The sequence below is a fragment of the Neurospora tetrasperma genome, assembly GCF_000213175.1.
Source record: "Neurospora tetrasperma FGSC 2508 unplaced genomic scaffold NEUTE1scaffold_5, whole genome shotgun sequence".
Lineage (NCBI taxonomy): Eukaryota > Fungi > Ascomycota > Sordariomycetes > Sordariales > Sordariaceae > Neurospora > Neurospora tetrasperma.
The window spans coordinates 13,675-30,822 of NW_009799103.1; the positions used below are offsets into that span (position 1 = coordinate 13,675).

General features: G+C 53.8%; 5 protein-coding genes across 5 annotated transcripts; 4 read left to right on the forward strand and 1 right to left on the reverse strand.

The window, feature by feature from the left end:
- Window positions 1-1,624: 1,624 nt before the first annotated feature.
- On the forward strand, window positions 1,625-6,803 carry NEUTE1DRAFT_147623 (uncharacterized protein; the record flags this gene model as incomplete). Its single annotated transcript, XM_009854544.1, has 3 exons — window positions 1,625-2,740; window positions 2,801-3,238; window positions 3,291-6,803. 3 exons carry the CDS (start codon window positions 1,625-1,627, stop codon window positions 6,396-6,398), a joined length of 4,662 nt encoding a protein of 1,553 aa, XP_009852846.1.
- A 1,155-nt stretch (window positions 6,804-7,958) lies between these two features.
- Window positions 7,959-10,909, forward strand: NEUTE1DRAFT_84976 (uncharacterized protein; the record flags this gene model as incomplete). Its single annotated transcript, XM_009854545.1, has 2 exons — window positions 7,959-8,108; window positions 8,207-10,909. One exon carries the CDS (start codon window positions 8,272-8,274, stop codon window positions 10,873-10,875), a length of 2,604 nt encoding a protein of 867 aa, XP_009852847.1.
- Window positions 10,910-11,415: 506 nt separating this feature from the next.
- On the forward strand, window positions 11,416-13,018 carry NEUTE1DRAFT_66294 (NADH:ubiquinone oxidoreductase 14kD subunit; the record flags this gene model as incomplete). Its single annotated transcript, XM_009854546.1, has 3 exons — window positions 11,416-11,635; window positions 12,378-12,484; window positions 12,598-13,018. 3 exons carry the CDS (start codon window positions 11,585-11,587, stop codon window positions 12,803-12,805), a joined length of 366 nt encoding a protein of 121 aa, XP_009852848.1.
- Window positions 13,019-13,348: 330 nt separating this feature from the next.
- Window positions 13,349-13,626, forward strand: NEUTE1DRAFT_117615 (uncharacterized protein; the record flags this gene model as incomplete). The annotated part of the gene is made up of 1 exon (XM_009854547.1): window positions 13,349-13,626. The coding sequence occupies one exon, from the start codon at window positions 13,406-13,408 to the stop codon at window positions 13,622-13,624; it is 219 nt and encodes a 72-aa protein (XP_009852849.1).
- A 36-nt stretch (window positions 13,627-13,662) lies between these two features.
- On the reverse strand, window positions 13,663-17,057 carry NEUTE1DRAFT_147626 (uncharacterized protein; the record flags this gene model as incomplete). The annotated part of the gene is made up of 2 exons (XM_009854548.1): window positions 13,663-15,864; window positions 15,922-17,057. The coding sequence occupies 2 exons, from the start codon at window positions 16,924-16,926 to the stop codon at window positions 13,663-13,665; spliced, it is 3,207 nt and encodes a 1,068-aa protein (XP_009852850.1).
- Window positions 17,058-17,148: the final 91 nt, after the last annotated feature.

Here is a 17,148-nt window from a genome sequence, read left to right on the forward strand (position 1 = left end):
ATGGTTGCAACCACGAGACATGACAACATTAAAACATGGGCCACTCACTTGGACATATCAGGTTGTTCTAGCAGCATAACTTCAACAGACTCGCGTCTCACGACATGGCCAGCCTGTCCCAATATGTTGACCGGAGCTTCTTGGGTGTGTCATCCAAGGAGAGACATAGATAAGAGGTGGGTAGCGGTTCTCTCGGGGTTCCAAACTGAACGATGAAAAAGCAAAGCCCCACCCCACCTGGTGTCATCCGTCACCCGTCCCAACAAGCAGGAGGACATTTCCAAGGTGGATAAGGAAGATCAGATGCAAGTCAGCTGCAGGTGGGTGTCTTTGATCGTCAGAAGGTGACATTTCAGCATCCGGTGATACACAATGTCTGTTAGAGTTCGCCATGGCTTGAAGGCAGTGCACTATCGCAGGAAGAAAGCCAGGGTGACTATCAAGGTACCTATCGGTATCTCATCCCTCCCTAAAGGGCCCACTTCTATGGAGCCTTCCCCGGCTTGGGCTGGCTCCTCCTGAACAACTCGCGTCAGGCAGTGGGGTTTCACTGGACACCTTCCTGGCCACTGCAGCGGGTGTCCAGTGTGTGTGATGCTCGGGCTCCTGTTCTCGACCGCCCGCCCTCCCGCCCCCGGCCTAGCCACGCATTTTCCCAAGCCGTTGTTCAGTTCTCCTTCCATTCATCACTTCCCTTCTCTTTCTTGGACATGATCTGACGGACGAAGCGATACGCCGAGGACCTGTAGCCACCGGTACTCCTACGCGCAATCGAGTACCGCGACAAGAGGTACCGGCCAATATCAGAGTCGACCAGTCAGGCTTCAGACCTTCGCGCTGCTGATTGTCTGACCGACGCGATTGTTACTGGTGGTGGCTGTACACAATCGTAGTCGTGCACAACGGCATGGACTACCAAGGCGGAGATCAACAAGCACTCTAACACTGGAGACGACGGGAACCTCACCACCTCCGTTATTGTTGTTGTTGTTGTTTTTGTTGTTGGCTCGACTAGATTCGCTCTCTTTGGTTTGGTTGGCTTCTCCGGCATTGAACCATCCCTCCGATCAACAACCTATCCGCCCACTCATCGAAACCACCTACCTCTACATATCCATCTACCAACTGCAGCCACTCTGGGCGCTCAAGGTGGGTTCGTTGGAAGGGTTGGAGGGTGGTTGATTAGAAGAAAGAGGAAGACTAAGACCAAAACCCAGCAGGGCACCTAAAATACCCCTCCAATAACTAGAACACCATTGCACCATTTACAACCTATCTAAATACCCTCGTCACCATTCACAAGCCCGCTTCTGTCTCGTCAGTCGGCTATCCTAATCTGCACCAGGCAGCCCCGGCCGTGCTGTATCGCCGCTTACAACCGTACGGTCTCTGCTCTTGCTTGTTGTTTGTCTGATTATGTAGGGTACCTACCTCTCTGCCTGATCTACTCACTCCGCTGCCTGCCTGCCTGCCTGCCTGCCTGCCTGCCTGCAGTTTACTTCCACTTGCGCTTTGCAGCCGTTCACTTATGCTTACCTCTGCTTCTTCCTCAAGTTCCTACGAGTCAGTTTATCCCCATTATTACGACCTCTAATCATCCTTATCCCTCTCGATAGTCCTAGAAATGGCGTCTTCCCAACCAACATCATCGGGGCCCATGCTCAATTCCCCTCCGAGTCCGAACCCTCAGTCACAGCCAAACAGCGAACTGTCCTCGTCGCAACATCGTGCGAACCCGTCCGAAGCACCAACCCAAGCCGGCCCTGGTCCTGCACGACCATCTGCACTCACCAAGCGCCCAAGTCACCGAGAAGTTGCGGCCTACCGCATGTCCTGGAAATTGCAAAGGTTACGCGGCGACAGTGACCAGCCACACTCTCCCACTATGGAGCTCCCCGACCGCCTCAAAGACAATGGAAAAGAAGAGGACAATGAGGAGGATGTCCTGCAGCCCCAGGGCGGCATGTTCATGAACATGAACCAGAGCATTTTTGGTCTCATTGCTGCTGCTGGAAGCACTGTGGATTTCCACGACCGGTTTGAAGGCCAAAGTTCGGAAGACGAAGACGATGTGCCGAATCACATGGCCATGACCTTTGCTGGCCCGGGCATCAAAGGCACAGCACGCAATCGCGAAACTGCCGGCACTGTCAAGTCATTAAGCCAGACTGTTGTCTTCAACAAGCCACCTGCAAGTGCCACAGCAGATGCAGGACCAAGCAACACCCACCGCCGGCGCCCTTCAGGACACAAGCTTTTACAGTCGGTTCCCGGTCTCTCCCGGCTTGCAAGTTCCCACAAGTCGAAAAAGTCAAAACAACACAAGGGCACAGCGATGGCGGATCACAAAATCGAAGAAGAAGAAGACCCCGACCCATCTTCTCCTCTTCCTCCACTAAGCAAAGACGAAACCAAGTCACTCGGCCTTGCCCCACCAATAGAGATCGTCCGGGCAGAAGGGAACGGGGCACCTCTCATGAGCAGAATGCTCGAGGCACGGGCCGAAATGGCAGCCCGACCCAGTTTCGATCTTGACAGATTGTCGGGAGAACATCGTCGGGATGACGCCGGCGTAACCGGACAGCTTGCCAAGAAGCTAAAGGATATCTTCGAGTTTGACACGGCCGAAGAGGTTATTGAAGAGTATCCTTGTTGGTTGCTACAACATGTTCTCCTGCAGGGCTACATGTACATTACGGCCTTCCACATCGCCTTTTATGCCCACCTACCCAAAAAGGCAGTAAGTCGTTGTCCGATCATGATACGACACACTGTCAGTCGCTAACATTCTATCCAACAGCACGAGATCGCAAAGTCCGGTTACCTGTCGAAGAGCGGCAAGCGAAATCCAAAGTACAACCGCTATTGGTTCCGTCTAAAGGGGGATGTCCTCTCCTACTACCAGGATCCCAAGGATCACTACTTTCCCGCGGGTCAGATCGACTTACGATACGGCATTTCGGCCAGCGTGAACGACAAGGAGAAAGAGGGCAATTACTTCTCCGTCACCACGCATCACCGAACATACCACTTCAAGGCTGACAGCGCTCGGAGTGCAAAGGAATGGGTCAAGAGCCTACAACGGGTCATCTTCCGCTCGCACAATGATGGAGACAGCGTCAAGATCTCCATCCCTATCAGGAATATCCTTGACATTGAGGAAACTCAGATGGTGGAGTTTGCAGATACTTGCAAGATTCGCGTCATCGACAATGATGAGACGTATGCTATCGACGAGGTAAGACACTGGTGCATTTTGTCTCGTTGGTGCATCTGCTAAAAAGTACCAGTATTTCTTCTCCTTCTTCAGCTTCGGCAAGAAGGCCATCCAGGTTCTCAAGATCCTCATAGAGGATCCCTCACCCGAAGATTCTGGAGCGAACGACGCCCCGAAGAAAACGGGAGGAGACGGGGCGATTGGTGACAATCTCGGCAGCCCACGAACTCGCACATTCAGTGAAGGGGTCAAAGCTACGCTTTCCCCGGTCTCGCCCATCCAGATCGCCTCCCCGAGTTCTCGTGCTAGCGGCGATTACTTCAAGAGCAGCTTCGATGGTACCCGACCTTTCAGTCGCCGAAGTTTCGACGCCAGCCCAGGCACAGCAGGTTACGCAGGCTCGCCTCCCCGCAGCCTTCATGGAGACGGCCGGAGATCGTTTAGCAAACCCCGCCACGAGCCACATGCGAGTACCGATTCGTACGCCCAGAGCTTCGATGACCCTAGTCAGGCAAGTCTATCGGCCTTGGTGGCCTCTGGTAGCGAGGATCAATCAGCCAGCCAAATTCTCCGAGGAAGCGATGTTTTTCACAGCCCAATCTTCCGTAGGTCGGCATCGGCTACGCGCGCGACAACAGAGGGGGAAGGGGTCGCTGCCCCGCCGATTGTGCGTCAACACACCGCGGGCTTGGTCCGACTTCACAGACCTCATCATGCAGCCACCACAGGCCAAATTGGCGACCACATGGCAGAAGCACAAGGCGGTCCTTCAACGCCCATGCTGCAAAGCATTGCGACGATGGGAAATTACCCATTGCAGAGGGCCAACGCATTTATGGGCTATTTGGACCAGCAGTCCAGGCGCATGAGCAACCTTCTAGCAACAGAGTCTATGGGATATGTCGAGAAGGTGTCTGGCATGTGGAAGGGCGGCAAGAAGCATTACGATCATCCTGCTGGAAGGAGGACCGAAAGGGAGGATGTCGAGGATGACCCCGAGGAGAGAGCTCTGTCAGAAGCCCGTTTTCAGGCGCACTTTGCCTTGCCGGAGACGGAGAGGTTGCAGGCTGCGTACTTTGGGTTCATTGTCAGGGTTTTGCCACTCTATGGCAAGATTTATATCAGCAACCGCCACTTCTGCTTCCGCAGCTTGCTACCAGGCACCCGGACGAAGCTCATCCTGCCTCTGAAGGATATTGAGACTGTCGACAAAGAAAAGGGGTTCCGGTTTGGGTACTCCGGCTTGGTCGTTGTTATCCGTGGCCATGAGGAGATTTTCTTTGAGTTTGCCAAGGCGGAGAACCGGGATGATTGTGCTATTACGATCATCCAGAGCTTGGATGCAGCGAGATACCTGGCCGAGTCGCAGGAGGTGGAGGAAGCGCAAGCAGCGGAAGCTGAGAGGGATGCACTCAACCAGGCAAGAAACGAAGAGTTCCCTGATCATGAGATCGAGCTTCCTCGACAGGCATCTGGGGTATCTGATGCCCCCACGATATTGTTCGATGACCCCAAGGCTTCATTCCTAAACTTTAAGCCCAGCGAGCCCATGCGTATCACCTGTTTGACCATCGGTTCGCGCGGCGACGTCCAGCCTTATATCGCCCTCTGCAAGAGGCTACTCGAAGAAGGTCACCACCCCAAGATCGTCACACACCGGGAGTTTAAAGACTGGATCGAGAGCCACGGGATCGAATTCGGTCCCGTTGAGGGTGACCCTTCGGAACTCATGCGCATCTGCATTGAAAACGGCACGTTCACCTACGCCTTCCTGCGCGAAGCCAACTCCAAGTTCCGCGGCTGGCTCGACGAGCTGCTCACTTCAGCCTGGGAAGCCTGCCAAGGCAGCGACCTGCTCATCGAGTCTCCCTCCGCCATGGCAGGCATCCACATCGCCGAAGCGCTTGGGATTCCCTACTTCCGCGCCTTCACCATGCCGTGGACTCGCACGCGCGCCTATCCTCATGCTTTTATAATGCCGGGGCAGAAGATGGGCGGCGCGTATAACTATATTACGTACGTCATGTTCGATAATGTTTTCTGGAAGGCTACGGCGCATCAGGTCAATCGGTGGAGGAACAAGTACCTCGGTTTGCCCAACACCAGCCTCGAGAAGTTGCAGCCCAACAAGGTTCCCTTCCTCTACAACTTTTCTCCGTCTGTGGTGCCTCCTCCCATCGATTACAGCGACTGGATCCGCGTCACCGGGTACTGGTTCCTCGACGAAGGAGGCGACAAGTGGCAGCCACCCAAGGAGTTGACCGATTTCATTGCCAAGGCCAGGGCTGACGAGAAGAAGCTGGTTTACATTGGCTTTGGAAGTATTATCGTTTCGGACCCCGCCAAGATGACGCAGGAGATTATCGACGCCGTCCTTAAAGCTGACGTTCGCTGCATTCTCTCGAAAGGTTGGTCCGACCGGTCAGCAGCAGTCGACGGTGTTGAGAAGCCAAAGGTGGCAGACCCAAGTTTCCCCCCAGAAATTCTACAGATCCAGTCCGCCCCACACGACTGGCTCTTCCAGCAAGTTGATGCCGCTGCCCATCACGGGGGCTCTGGAACTACTGGCGCCAGCTTGCGGGCTGGAATCCCGACTATCATTCGCCCCTTCTTCGGCGATCAGTTCTTCTTTGCGGGACGAGTCGAGGATCTTGGAGTCGGGATTTATCTAAAGAAGTGGGGAGTCCAGAGCTTTGCGAGGGCACTGTGGGAAGCGACGCATAGTAGCAGAATGCAGATGAGGGCTGAGGTATTGGGAGGCCAAATCCGCGCTGAGAACGGTGTGGATACCGCTATCCAGGCCATCTACCGCGACTTGGACTACGCCAGGAACTTGATCACCTTGAAGAGGCAGAAACATCAGTCGCGGAGGAATAGCGTAGCTACGCCCACGCCGGGTGCCAAGCCCAACGCTCCCGAGGATGACCAGGGTCAGGAAGCCGAAGAGGACGACGTTGATGCGGATGATGAAGAGGAAGAGAACTGGACCTTTGTTGGAGGGAACGAGGATGATCTGACGGGGTCCATGTCCATGTCGAGAAGTGATATGCTGAGTCAAACGGTTGCGGATTTAAGGGGTGTGAAAGTCGGGAAGGCACCAGCTTTGGGAAGCCGGGTGTTGAGTTCTCCGTCTACCAGCCCAGGCGCAATGAGGGGAGCAGGCGGGGTGAAGTATGTTTAGAGAACGCCTGGGTGGTAGAGGTAGTCAGGCTTGGGTAGCTGCTATGGATCACGGAACATAGCTGGGTTGTCTCCTTGGTGTTTCTTTTTTTTCTTCCTTCTTCTTTCTCCTGCTCATTTTCTCGGAGAAAGACGACTAACGGACAGACGCATTGGCTCGTGCCACGGCTGGCGTGCTGGAGTAACGGTATAAGGCACTCGAATGTTTTACTCTGGGGAACTAGGTACATGGATGTTTTTAGGACACCGCTTGGATGGATTCTCGCAAGGACTCCTGGCTCACTTCTCCTACCTAAGATTTTACTTTACTACAGACACTCACACTCGTAGAAAACAGGTGGGGTTGACTTGGTACGTATTATATCAATACATCATATCAATACCTAATAGACACTATTCATTCATTGGAAAACGCTATACGCTAACATCGGTGCCTTCCCTTCCCCTACTCGTGACACACTGCCAATTCCGGATGTAAGCCACGGGCATCAAGACCACAAAAGGCAAGGGAACGGACACAAAGATGGTCGCGGTTGAAGGGCAGTGTATAATGTGTTCAAATAAAGAACATTACCTCTAACACATAAAGAAGGGACGCCACCTTCCCGAACTCACACGGGACCTTTTCAACGAGGTATCGGGGCCAAGGTTGAAAAGTGCATGCTGAACTGCTCTTCTTGTCAGATTCTTCAAAACGATGCCTGTATGGGATTGGATTTGAGAAGTCTTGGGTACCTCTATGATGAGGACTGCCACTAGGTAGGTATCAATGCAGCACGTCCGTGTACCTATCAACCCCGCAAACGGTCTGGCGCAGTCAATGCCTCCAGCGGTAACGGCAGCCATGTCTTGTTATGTATCGGTACCTCTACAACCCGCGACACTGATAGGGTGACATGGAGTCCACAGACAGGTGAGTATATGATTGGTCTGGAATTCACCCATTGACAAAAGCGAGTTGGAGAAGTTCCCCAAAATCAGCCTCCGGAGGTACAAAAGGGCGCGGCTCCCATCTCCCCTCGGCGGCCTTTGCAGGCCATGTCTCGTCTTCAAGTGAGCCGTCTCGAGTTTCATTGCTTCACTGAAGTCAAAGTCGCCCGACTGGACACAACCGTCGCAATATTACTACACGCACAGAACTCTCAACCAAGACATCTCCGTGGCACCGGGTTACGGGCACATTACATCACTTGTCAGTCACTTTCTCTAGATGATATACCAGCTTAAAGATGATCTCTTTGATACATTGAATGCAGGTTGACATTGATATCGAAGTGCTGCCTACCTAGGAACTGAATTGATCCAAATCAACCTGGCGGTTGTTGTACAGGTACATCGAGATCAGCTACAGTACAAGCCTTTTGGTTGAGAGCTTGGACCACCCCTTCGTTAAGTGGTACCGCAAAGCTACCTGCGCTAGACCTGATCAGGACATATTCCCCACTCTGAATCTTGCAGAGCTTCAGAGGCCCAGCGAGGTCCAGGTCCAGGTCGATCGTGCAGTGAGTGGTCGCACTTCTACGTTCCATCTTCAATTCAGTCGCGATTCGCAGCAAAAGAACAAAACATCGATCACGGGCGCCATACGACAAACCCACCACCAAATTCTTCAACAACCAACACCGAAAATTGCACGCGCTTGTTGCGCTATGGGTTTACTCATCCTACCAAACACCCATCATCTACTTTCATCTCCTCAGGGAGCCCCGTTGTAAGTGGACAACGAGCGAGCCTCCTCGGTGGCGCGTCGCCGTGGCCGGGCATGGATTGCGCCGGATGATGGCCGTTGCTAACAAACACTCTTCTTAGTTGAGTCGCCACCTTTACACAATCGTCCGACCGATCGCACAGGCCGATAAGCCATATTCGCGACCATGGTCAAAACAATCCAGCTGGGAAGCCGGCTGCGGTACCCCATCACCATCACCAAGCTCTACAAGGAACCCAACCAGCCCATCAAGAAAAAGGAAGCGCTCTTCCAGTACTCGTTCAAATGGAAGCGCACCGTCGGCGACAACATCCGCGGAGAGACATGGGAAGCCGAAGAAACCACCTACGCCGACTGGAGTTCGCCCTCAGACGGCGAGCTCAAGTCATGGAAGATCCGCGTCGGCCAAGAAATCTCCCGAGATCAAGACTGCATGGTCGTCAAGGAGTCGTGCTCCCATGATGTCCAGTTTGGCGGCCTCTGCGCCATCTGTGGCAAGGACATGACCGAGGTCAACTGGGCCGCCGAGTCCCGCGACATGGACCGCGCCCCCATCAACATGGTGCACGACCAGACACACCTCACCGTTAGCGAGACGCAGGCCCAAAAGACCGAGAACGCCCTCCAGCGCCGTCTGCTCCAGCACCGCAAGCTCAGCTTGGTCGTCGATCTGGACCAGACCATCATCCACGCTTGCATCGACCCGACCGTTGGCGAGTGGCAGAAGGACCCGTCCAATCCCAACTACCCATCCGTCCGCAACGTCAAGTCCTTCCAGCTGGACGATGGCCCCCGCGGCGTCGCCAACAACTGCTGGTACTACATCAAAATGCGGCCAGGCCTCGAGGACTTTCTCAAAAAGATCTCAACCATGTACGAGCTACACGTCTACACCATGGGCACTCGCGCCTACGCCCAGAATGTGGCGCGCATCGTCGATCCCGACAAGAAGCTGTTTGGCAATCGGGTCATCAGCCGCGACGAGAACGGCAACATGTACGCCAAAAGCTTACAGCGGTTGTTCCCCGTCAGCACCAAGATGGTGGTGATCATTGATGATCGAGCGGACGTGTGGCCGCGCAACAGGCCCAATCTGATCAAGGTCTCGCCATATGACTTCTTCAAGGGAATTGGTGATATCAACTCTGGGTTTCTGCCGAAGCAACAGGGTCTGCTTACTCCGAGTGCGGCGGCGACCACGAATGGTGGTTTGGCGCGCATTGCACCGGCGCCATCTCCCGACAAGGAGGACAGCACCACGATGGAGCCGCCGCTGGAGAAAGCCCTCGAAGAGCAGGAAAAGACGCTAGAAAAACAGATCAAAGACAGGCCTTTGCAAGCGCTGCAAGAGCAGCAAGACAAACAAGATGAAGCAGCCGAGAGGGCATCCGCCACCCCAGAAAACGGCAACACCGAGTCCACCACTCCTCCACCCCCTCATCACCGGCACCAGGTTTTGCAAGACGACGACCGGGAACTCGCCTTTCTCGAAAACCACCTCACAGCCCTTCACAAATCCTTTTTCCAAGCTTACGAGCAGAACCGCCTTTCCCAACCCTCCTCCTCTCCATCCTCGCTCGACACTCAATCCATCCCAGACGTAGGCTCCATCCTCACCACGCTTAAAGCTCAAGCGCTCAGCGGATGTAAAATCGTCCTCTCCGGGATTGTTCCGATAGGGATGGACGTCTACCGCTCCGAGATCGGGTTGCAAGTTGCCAGCTTTGGAGCCGAATTGCGCAGCTCCGTGACGCGAGACGTGACGCACTTGGTAGTCAGCTCCCAGAGGCCACGGACGAAGAAGGTCAGACAAGCAATACGCTACCTCCCCAAAATCAAGATCGTCAACCAGGACTGGCTGGCAGCGTGTTTCTCAGAATGGAGGGTGGTGGAGGAGGGGCCTTATCTCATCGAAGGACTGGAGGATGCGCAAAAGAAGTTGAACGAAAAGGTTCAGGATGCCGAGGCGACAGAGACGGTGAGCGATGCTGATGATACAGACAGCGGAAATGCGCCGCCGGGGAAAAAGAGGATCCTGAGATTAAAGTCGCCACCGAGAGTCCGGTTCGCCACCGCCGCTAGCACTGGGAACGACGAGGACGAGGATGAGGACGAGGAGGACTCGGATTCGGGTGGAGATGATGAAGACGAGGATGAGGATATGGATGAGGAGCTCGAGGCGTTCAAGCCAACGGATGCTGATGGACAATTAAGCCCTATTGATGGGCTAAAGACGTTCAATTGGGGTAGCGCGGATGAAGAGTTGGCAGAATTTCTTGAATCTGGTTCGGACGACGAGGAGGAAGAGGAAGATGAAGATGATGAAGATGGCGACAACGCAAATGGCGACGAAGAAGAGGAGGCACCCGCCCAGGCGACAACAAACATAACTACAACAAGCTCGTCCTACGAAAAAATACCGGCCGCCCAAGGCACTGCGCCCTCAACAAAACGCAAAGCAGACGACGAGGAAGAAGAAGAAAGTCACAAACGCCGGAAATCCCTCCTTGGTCCCGGTCCCTCCTCGCTTAGAAACGAGCTAAAGGATGAGGACGTTGAGGCTACAACTGCGGAGGTGGAAGCCCAGGCTGCCCACGATGATCAGGATGTTCAAGATGCAGATGACCTGGACAAGGAATTTGAGGAGCTGGATGAGGAGGCTTTGGAGGCGGATTTCCTGGCGATGGATGATGGCGATGGGGACGAGGCACAAGGGCAACAAGTGGACGGGGATGGAACGGGGAATGGAGGTGTTAGTGAGAATGGCTAGGAGCACATCTGAAATTGGGACGAGAATTGATAAATATGGGAATACGTACAGTATTGGTAATGTTCTGTAATGTGTAACCTATGGTAGTGATGAGATCCTCCCGTGTGCCTGTAAGTTTTGGATCATGATGCAAGGTGTAAATGAGGCCAAGTTGTGGTGTGCATCCATCCATCAGGCGTTCAAGGGTCGGGTGTGGTTATGGACATTTTGTAGCATCAATCACTTCTCTTGTTACTATGATTTCAACACTTGGTTGTCGTTGATTGTGGTGATGAACTTCCATGAAGCCGTCTACAAATGCTGCTAACATCCCGGGGGTGCACCAACCACTATCATCTGTTAGCGAGATACCGCCTTACGTAATCTTACACAACTAAGCAGCCGCCCCCTCCCAATGGAGCTCCAGGCTCGCTGACACCTTCCCCGGCTGCTGCCGCGGCGGGCGGCACAACAGGGCTGAGGTGGCTGCCAATTGAAGCTCAAGTTGATTTCGTCCGTCGCAACGAAGCGTTTCTACATCACTTCTTCCACTCTCCTCCCCAGAGCTCTGCCCGACTCCTGTCCCCTCGACAACTCCCACCGACCGATCGAGCACGGCAGACATAGCAGGCGATTGATTATTTGATCGAAGCGAAAAGCCAATCGAGCGGGGCGCAAGCGACCGAGCAAGAGGAACACAGAACTCTCGAACCCACACGATTAGCCCAACATGCCTCAGGATATGCCCCCCGCTGGCGGCTACGATGCCGTTCAGTACAAGGTGGGTCTGCTCTTTTCTTGCTCTTTGTTTCAGCTGGCAATGGACAAGGCGCGATACGACGGATGAGGTACACTCGACAACTGGGGACCGGCTTCGGTAGAGGAAAACAAAATATGGACGAGGGCAAGAGGAGGGTAACGAAGTAACGAGGAATCGGAACGTTGGAAGGCTGGTGGACAACAACTGGTGGAGTGCTGCTCGAGTCATGTCATCCCCAGGCCTATACTGGCCCTGACTCTCAAGTCGAAGAACTGCGCAGCGACCTGCGCCGACAAACAAGAATACGGATTGATGGGTCAGAAAATATCAATGCGAAACCACCGTCTGGGAAAAGGCAGAATATCGCAGCATGCTCGACGTCGTTCTGTCGGACGTTGAAGATGGAGTCCCTCCCCGACCAGGATGCGTGGCCTTCGAACTGTACCTGGAATCCGGGGAAGTGGGTTATGCTGTGGGGACGGGGGACAAGAACAGAAACGTGCGAGGTCGTCGAGAACAACAACCGACATATGATTCACAACGAGCAAGTTCATGATTGCCTACGGTTCTGCCCTTCGTGGTATTCAGCCGTTGTGTCCAGAGGGCTGCGCCGTGCGAAAAGATCGGAAACTCTCTCGCGGCCCCGTCCTCGTACTCAGTGTCGTCCTTCGCGTCGTTCAAGCACCGTCTCCACGCAGAGGCGTCTACGAGCTGTTTCGTTTCGTGGAGTTAGAAGAACCTGAAACTGACCATGACTTTCCAGCGCAACCTCCCGCCTAGCGCCTTCAAGCCCAAGACCTTGCTTGCCTTTGGTGGTTTGATCATGGTTTACGGCTGGTACCATCTCTTCCACGGTATCCGTGAGCAAAGGTACCTTGCCTCCGCTTTCTCACATGCTGTCTCTCTGTCTCTCCCCCACCCCTTTCCCCTTTTCCTCTCCCCTTCCTTACACACCAGACGGCTCACTCAACCAATCACACTAGAGAACTCGCCCGCGAGAAGATGTGGTCCCGCATCCACCTGATTCCCGCCCTCCAAGCCGAAGAAGACCGTGATCTTGTCCGTCGCCACTTGGCCGACGTCCAGCGCGAGAAGGAGCTGCTCGGAGACAAGGCCGTCAAGGCTTACCACTCGGACAGATATGTCCGTCCTACTTTCGCAATTACTCCCGGGAAGATCATCAAAGATTAGATGTCGACCGACTTGGAGGAAGAAGTGCCGAGAATGTGGGAATGGTGATGGGAGGAACACAGGACTCCCCAGCTGGTTGTTGGCGGTTGGCTGTACCTAGATGAGGTACTTGCCTGGTTCAAAATGAAGGGATAAAATAAACTTAGACGAGAAAGCAAACAGGGTGTTGAGGTAATGACAGGTTATGCGGCCTGAGAATCCGGTTCTTTTGACATCTATGTCCCTGAGCCCTATCCTTCGTGAGACAGGAGATCGTACCTAGCAATGATATCATGAGCTCGGGTCTCCATTCGGCGAGCAACTACGTAGACGTTTGCATCGTCGTCAATGCCAGGGTTGCCATAAATAACTGTCAAGTAGGTATCACTAAGGCAGTTTATATCTACCTCTAGCCACAAGTTCTCGCAGCTTGATCTGACACATGAGTGCCGTGACAATCCATGTGTGGATCGAAAGTGCTATAACCATTTTACTTAACAGCATGGTGACGGCGGCGGGAAGATGAGGAGGAACGAAAGGGTCAGAGGCACTTCCAGCCTTGATGAGTAGAAGTAGACTTGTAAGGTACCAGCAGAGGGACTTCTCCATCATTGCTTGTACATGTACCTCGCAGCGTCCTCTCAAACAGCGAGATCGTTAAATGAACAAACGAACAACCATCCCAGTCCCGTGCCGATTTCACTCCGCCCGCAACGGGAGCTCACGTTCAAACGTGACTTCCTCGTGTCCCAGAAGTGGCTACCTAGGCAACTCACCTACCCAACCAACATAACATTGCCATTCCCAAGAACTTTACAACAAGCATTCACCCTTGTCTGATCAACAGAGAACTAGAGGCAACTTCCCCCTACACCTCCCTAATTCTTACCTCTAAAAAACATATTGACCCTCCCCATCATTCCCTGCAACCCCTTCAGTACCTTTCCATCCTCCTTGGCCTGCCTCTGCGTCTCGTCCCACCCCTCTCTGATCCACCCCGGCAACTTGGCCCTCACATGCTCCTTCTCAAACCGATTGTCTATCAACACAATCGCCGCGTAATCGTTCTGATGCCGAATCGCTCTTCCAATCGACTGGTTGACGGCACGAAGCGTGGCGTTTTCGTAAAATTGGTGGGAGTCGCGCGCAGCGAGTTTGCGAACGTTGGGAGGTTTGTGTTTATCCTTGTTTCTGGACGAAGAGGGGTTGGTAGAGTGGTGGGTGGTGTTGGACGGGGGCGGGATCACTGGGGCGGGAAGAGGTGCGGTGGCGGTGCTGGTTTGTTGGGAGGCGGTATACCGCTTGATAAAGTTCGCTTCGAGATACTCTCTGCGCGCTAGCCATTCGGGGGAGTGGGGGTTGGGATAAGGCATGCCGACGACGATGACGCACCGGCCGAGGCGGTCGGAGAAGTTGATGCCTTCGGACATCTTGCCGCCTATTACCGACAGCAACATGGCGCCTTTGACCCGACTTCCGGCCGGGGAGAGAGGACGGACTTCGGAATGGATGACGTCGCTGTACTTTTGGAGCGTCTGCTCGCTCGACTCGGTTTTGGAGTCTATGAACAGGGCTTTCTTGCTTTCGAGTCGCTCCCAGATGGTTTTGGGGCCCATGGCTTGCTCGTGCGTCTTCCAGACTCCAATGACTTCTTCCAGGTAGCCGTAAGAGGGGAAGAAGGCGACGACGCCGTCCGGTACGACAGAGCAAAGATTGAGTAGCACCAAGCCGAGGCGGTTGATCATGTTGGGATTGCTGCGCTTGGCAAAGGTGAAGTCGAAGCAGTCCTCGCCGATTCCCGTGTCCACTTTTGGGTTGGGGGCGATAGAACCCAGAGTCCAGACGCAGAGGTTGTCTGGGGGAATGACATGTCCGCAGCTGAGTGTTGTGATCTTCTCTGGCGGTACGTCTGGGAATAAATGTGCTTTGTAGTCCTCGAAAGGGGACATCGTTCCACCAGCCAGGATGACCGCCCTTGCGCTCTCCGCAATCGACGAGAATGCGTGTGTCGGCGAGAGAAGCATGTAGCTGAGCTTCATATCTTGCAGTTCGCCCCTAGGTGGAGGTATCTTCTCATAGAAGATCCTGCCCTCCGAGCTCAAATTCGTCAAGGCCGTCAAGAAGGAGCACAGAGTGTGGAGCACTGGTGGTCTGCCCTGCCTCGCCTTTATCTCCGTCTCGGCTTCCTCATCATCTGTGTCACGACCTTCTTCCTCGCAATAACTAATATACCCCTCGATCTTGAATGCCAACTTGCTCTCCTGGACATACCGTATCAACTTGTACAAGTTAATTTGATCCGCGCCACCCGTCTTCAACAAAAGGCTGGTGTCAAGCACAATTCCTTCCTGGTCTGCCTTGTGCCCCAAAGCAGCCTTGTCCAGTTTTGTTTTGATGTACACTCCCAAAGCTTCCACGACCCTTTGTAGCTGAGCAACCATGACCTTGTTTTCGCCAGTTAGCTTTTGGTGAAACCGCTGGTAATACATGCCAAGTGATAGTTTCGCTCTTTTGAGGTCGGTGTACTTGATCTCAGCAGCATGCACGTTAGATACGGCATCCATAATGTTGTGTGCCTCGTCTATAATCACGATGTTTCCTTCCAATTTAATGCCCAACGCCTCACGGGCGCTTTTTTGTAGGAGGAGAGGATATGGTAATGTGATCACCTCTGCTCCGGGAATGGCAGCACGGGAGGCGTAGTAAGGACATATCTGTAACTGCTTGCCGGTCTGGTAGAGGTCTTCAATATCTGGGAGGGTGGCGAGAGCGGTGTCGCGGAACTCGTGGGTAGCTTTGAGGTTGGCGGCGTTGGGTAGATAGGGACATCGTTGTTCTTTGGGTGTCTTGGATTGTTGGAGGGATTGACATCGTTCGTTGATGGCGGCGAGGGTGCCAAGTTTGTTAACGGTGGGATTGATGCAGAGTTTTTGCCGTGAGGAAAGCGGAATCTGCTTGACAATTTCTTTAGCTGGTTCTTCTTGAGGATTTGGCGTTGGAACAGAAGCAGGAAATTCCGGCCTCCTCAGCTCCTGAATAAACTGCGTCAACTGCGAATGCGTCCTCGAGGTATAGAAGATCTGTCCATTGTGTAAGCTTCATTCCTTTTGCGAGCCCCGTCATTCAGTTGAACTCACCTTAATCTCCTCCTCAGCCACTGGTCCCTCGTTCGCTCCCTTCTTCCCTCCCGCAGTCCCCATCCCCACCTTCTCCAAAAGCTCCCTCGTCTCCTTGCTCAACTGACCCATCGGGTCATTCTCGTCCAGCCCCCCTTCATCCCTCCAATCCCCAATCAAGAACTCCTTGTCCTCATCACTGGCTGTCAACCCTCTACTCCCGCCGCTCTCCTTCTTTTTTCCCCCCTCTTCCTCATCCCCTTTCCCCCGGTTCAACTTCCTCCTCTTTCCACCTCTCGCTTGCCCTTCCTCCCCTTCCTTTTCCATCTCCCTCTCCTTTTGCCTTATCCTCTCCAGCGTTCTTTCCATCTCTTCATACTTCTGCGCCAACTCCTCCCGTTTCCTCTTGATGGCACTTTCCACCATCCATTCCGGCTCCCCGGATGCCTCCATTTGCTGCTGGATTTTTTCGATTTCGGCTTCGAATTGCAACCGCTTGTGGTTACGTAGCCAGGTCAAGGAGCCGCAGATTAGTGATAACGACTTGCCGGTGCCGGTGGGAGACTCGAAGAGGGCGATTTGTGCGTGGCCCTTGGGGACACTGCTGCTACTACTCGGACCTTTGTCTTTATCTTTGCTGGTAGTGGTTTGGGGAGCGATGGATTGGGATGGTTGGGTGGCCCTATTTTCGAGGTGGACGGTAGGGGCGGTGGTAGGATTGAATAAGGGGGGCGTGGATGAGGACGTGGAGGGGTTGCTAGGGATGAGTGTGGCGGCAGTCGATGAGAACGTGGCAGAAGGGACGGTGTTGTTCGTGCTGTTGGTCGTCGTTTGAGGGGGCACGGCGACGGTTCGGTCTAGAACAGAATACAGAGTCTGCATAAAGGCTGTTTGGATGGGGTAGGGAGTGTATGGGTGGTTGAAGTCGGTTGGTGGTGGTCTCATGTTGTCGGAATTCTGGGAGTCCCTTTGGATGAAGGAGGGGGCTATGACGTTGATGTCGGGTATTGGTAGTGTGGAAGCCATTCTGTAGTACTTTTGTGATTGATGCGCTGAACGCTGGTGAGGAGGATGTAGTGAGACGTAGAATCAGGTAAGTAGTGATGGGTTATGGTGGATGGGTGAATTCTTCGATTTCGCGGAAACGGACAAAAAGTCACAAAAGTGGGGTAGACGAGAGGTTTTCTTGGAGAGATGTTGGAACAGTCTGGAATATCAAAGCAAGGCAATGTATGGCGCCTGCGCAAC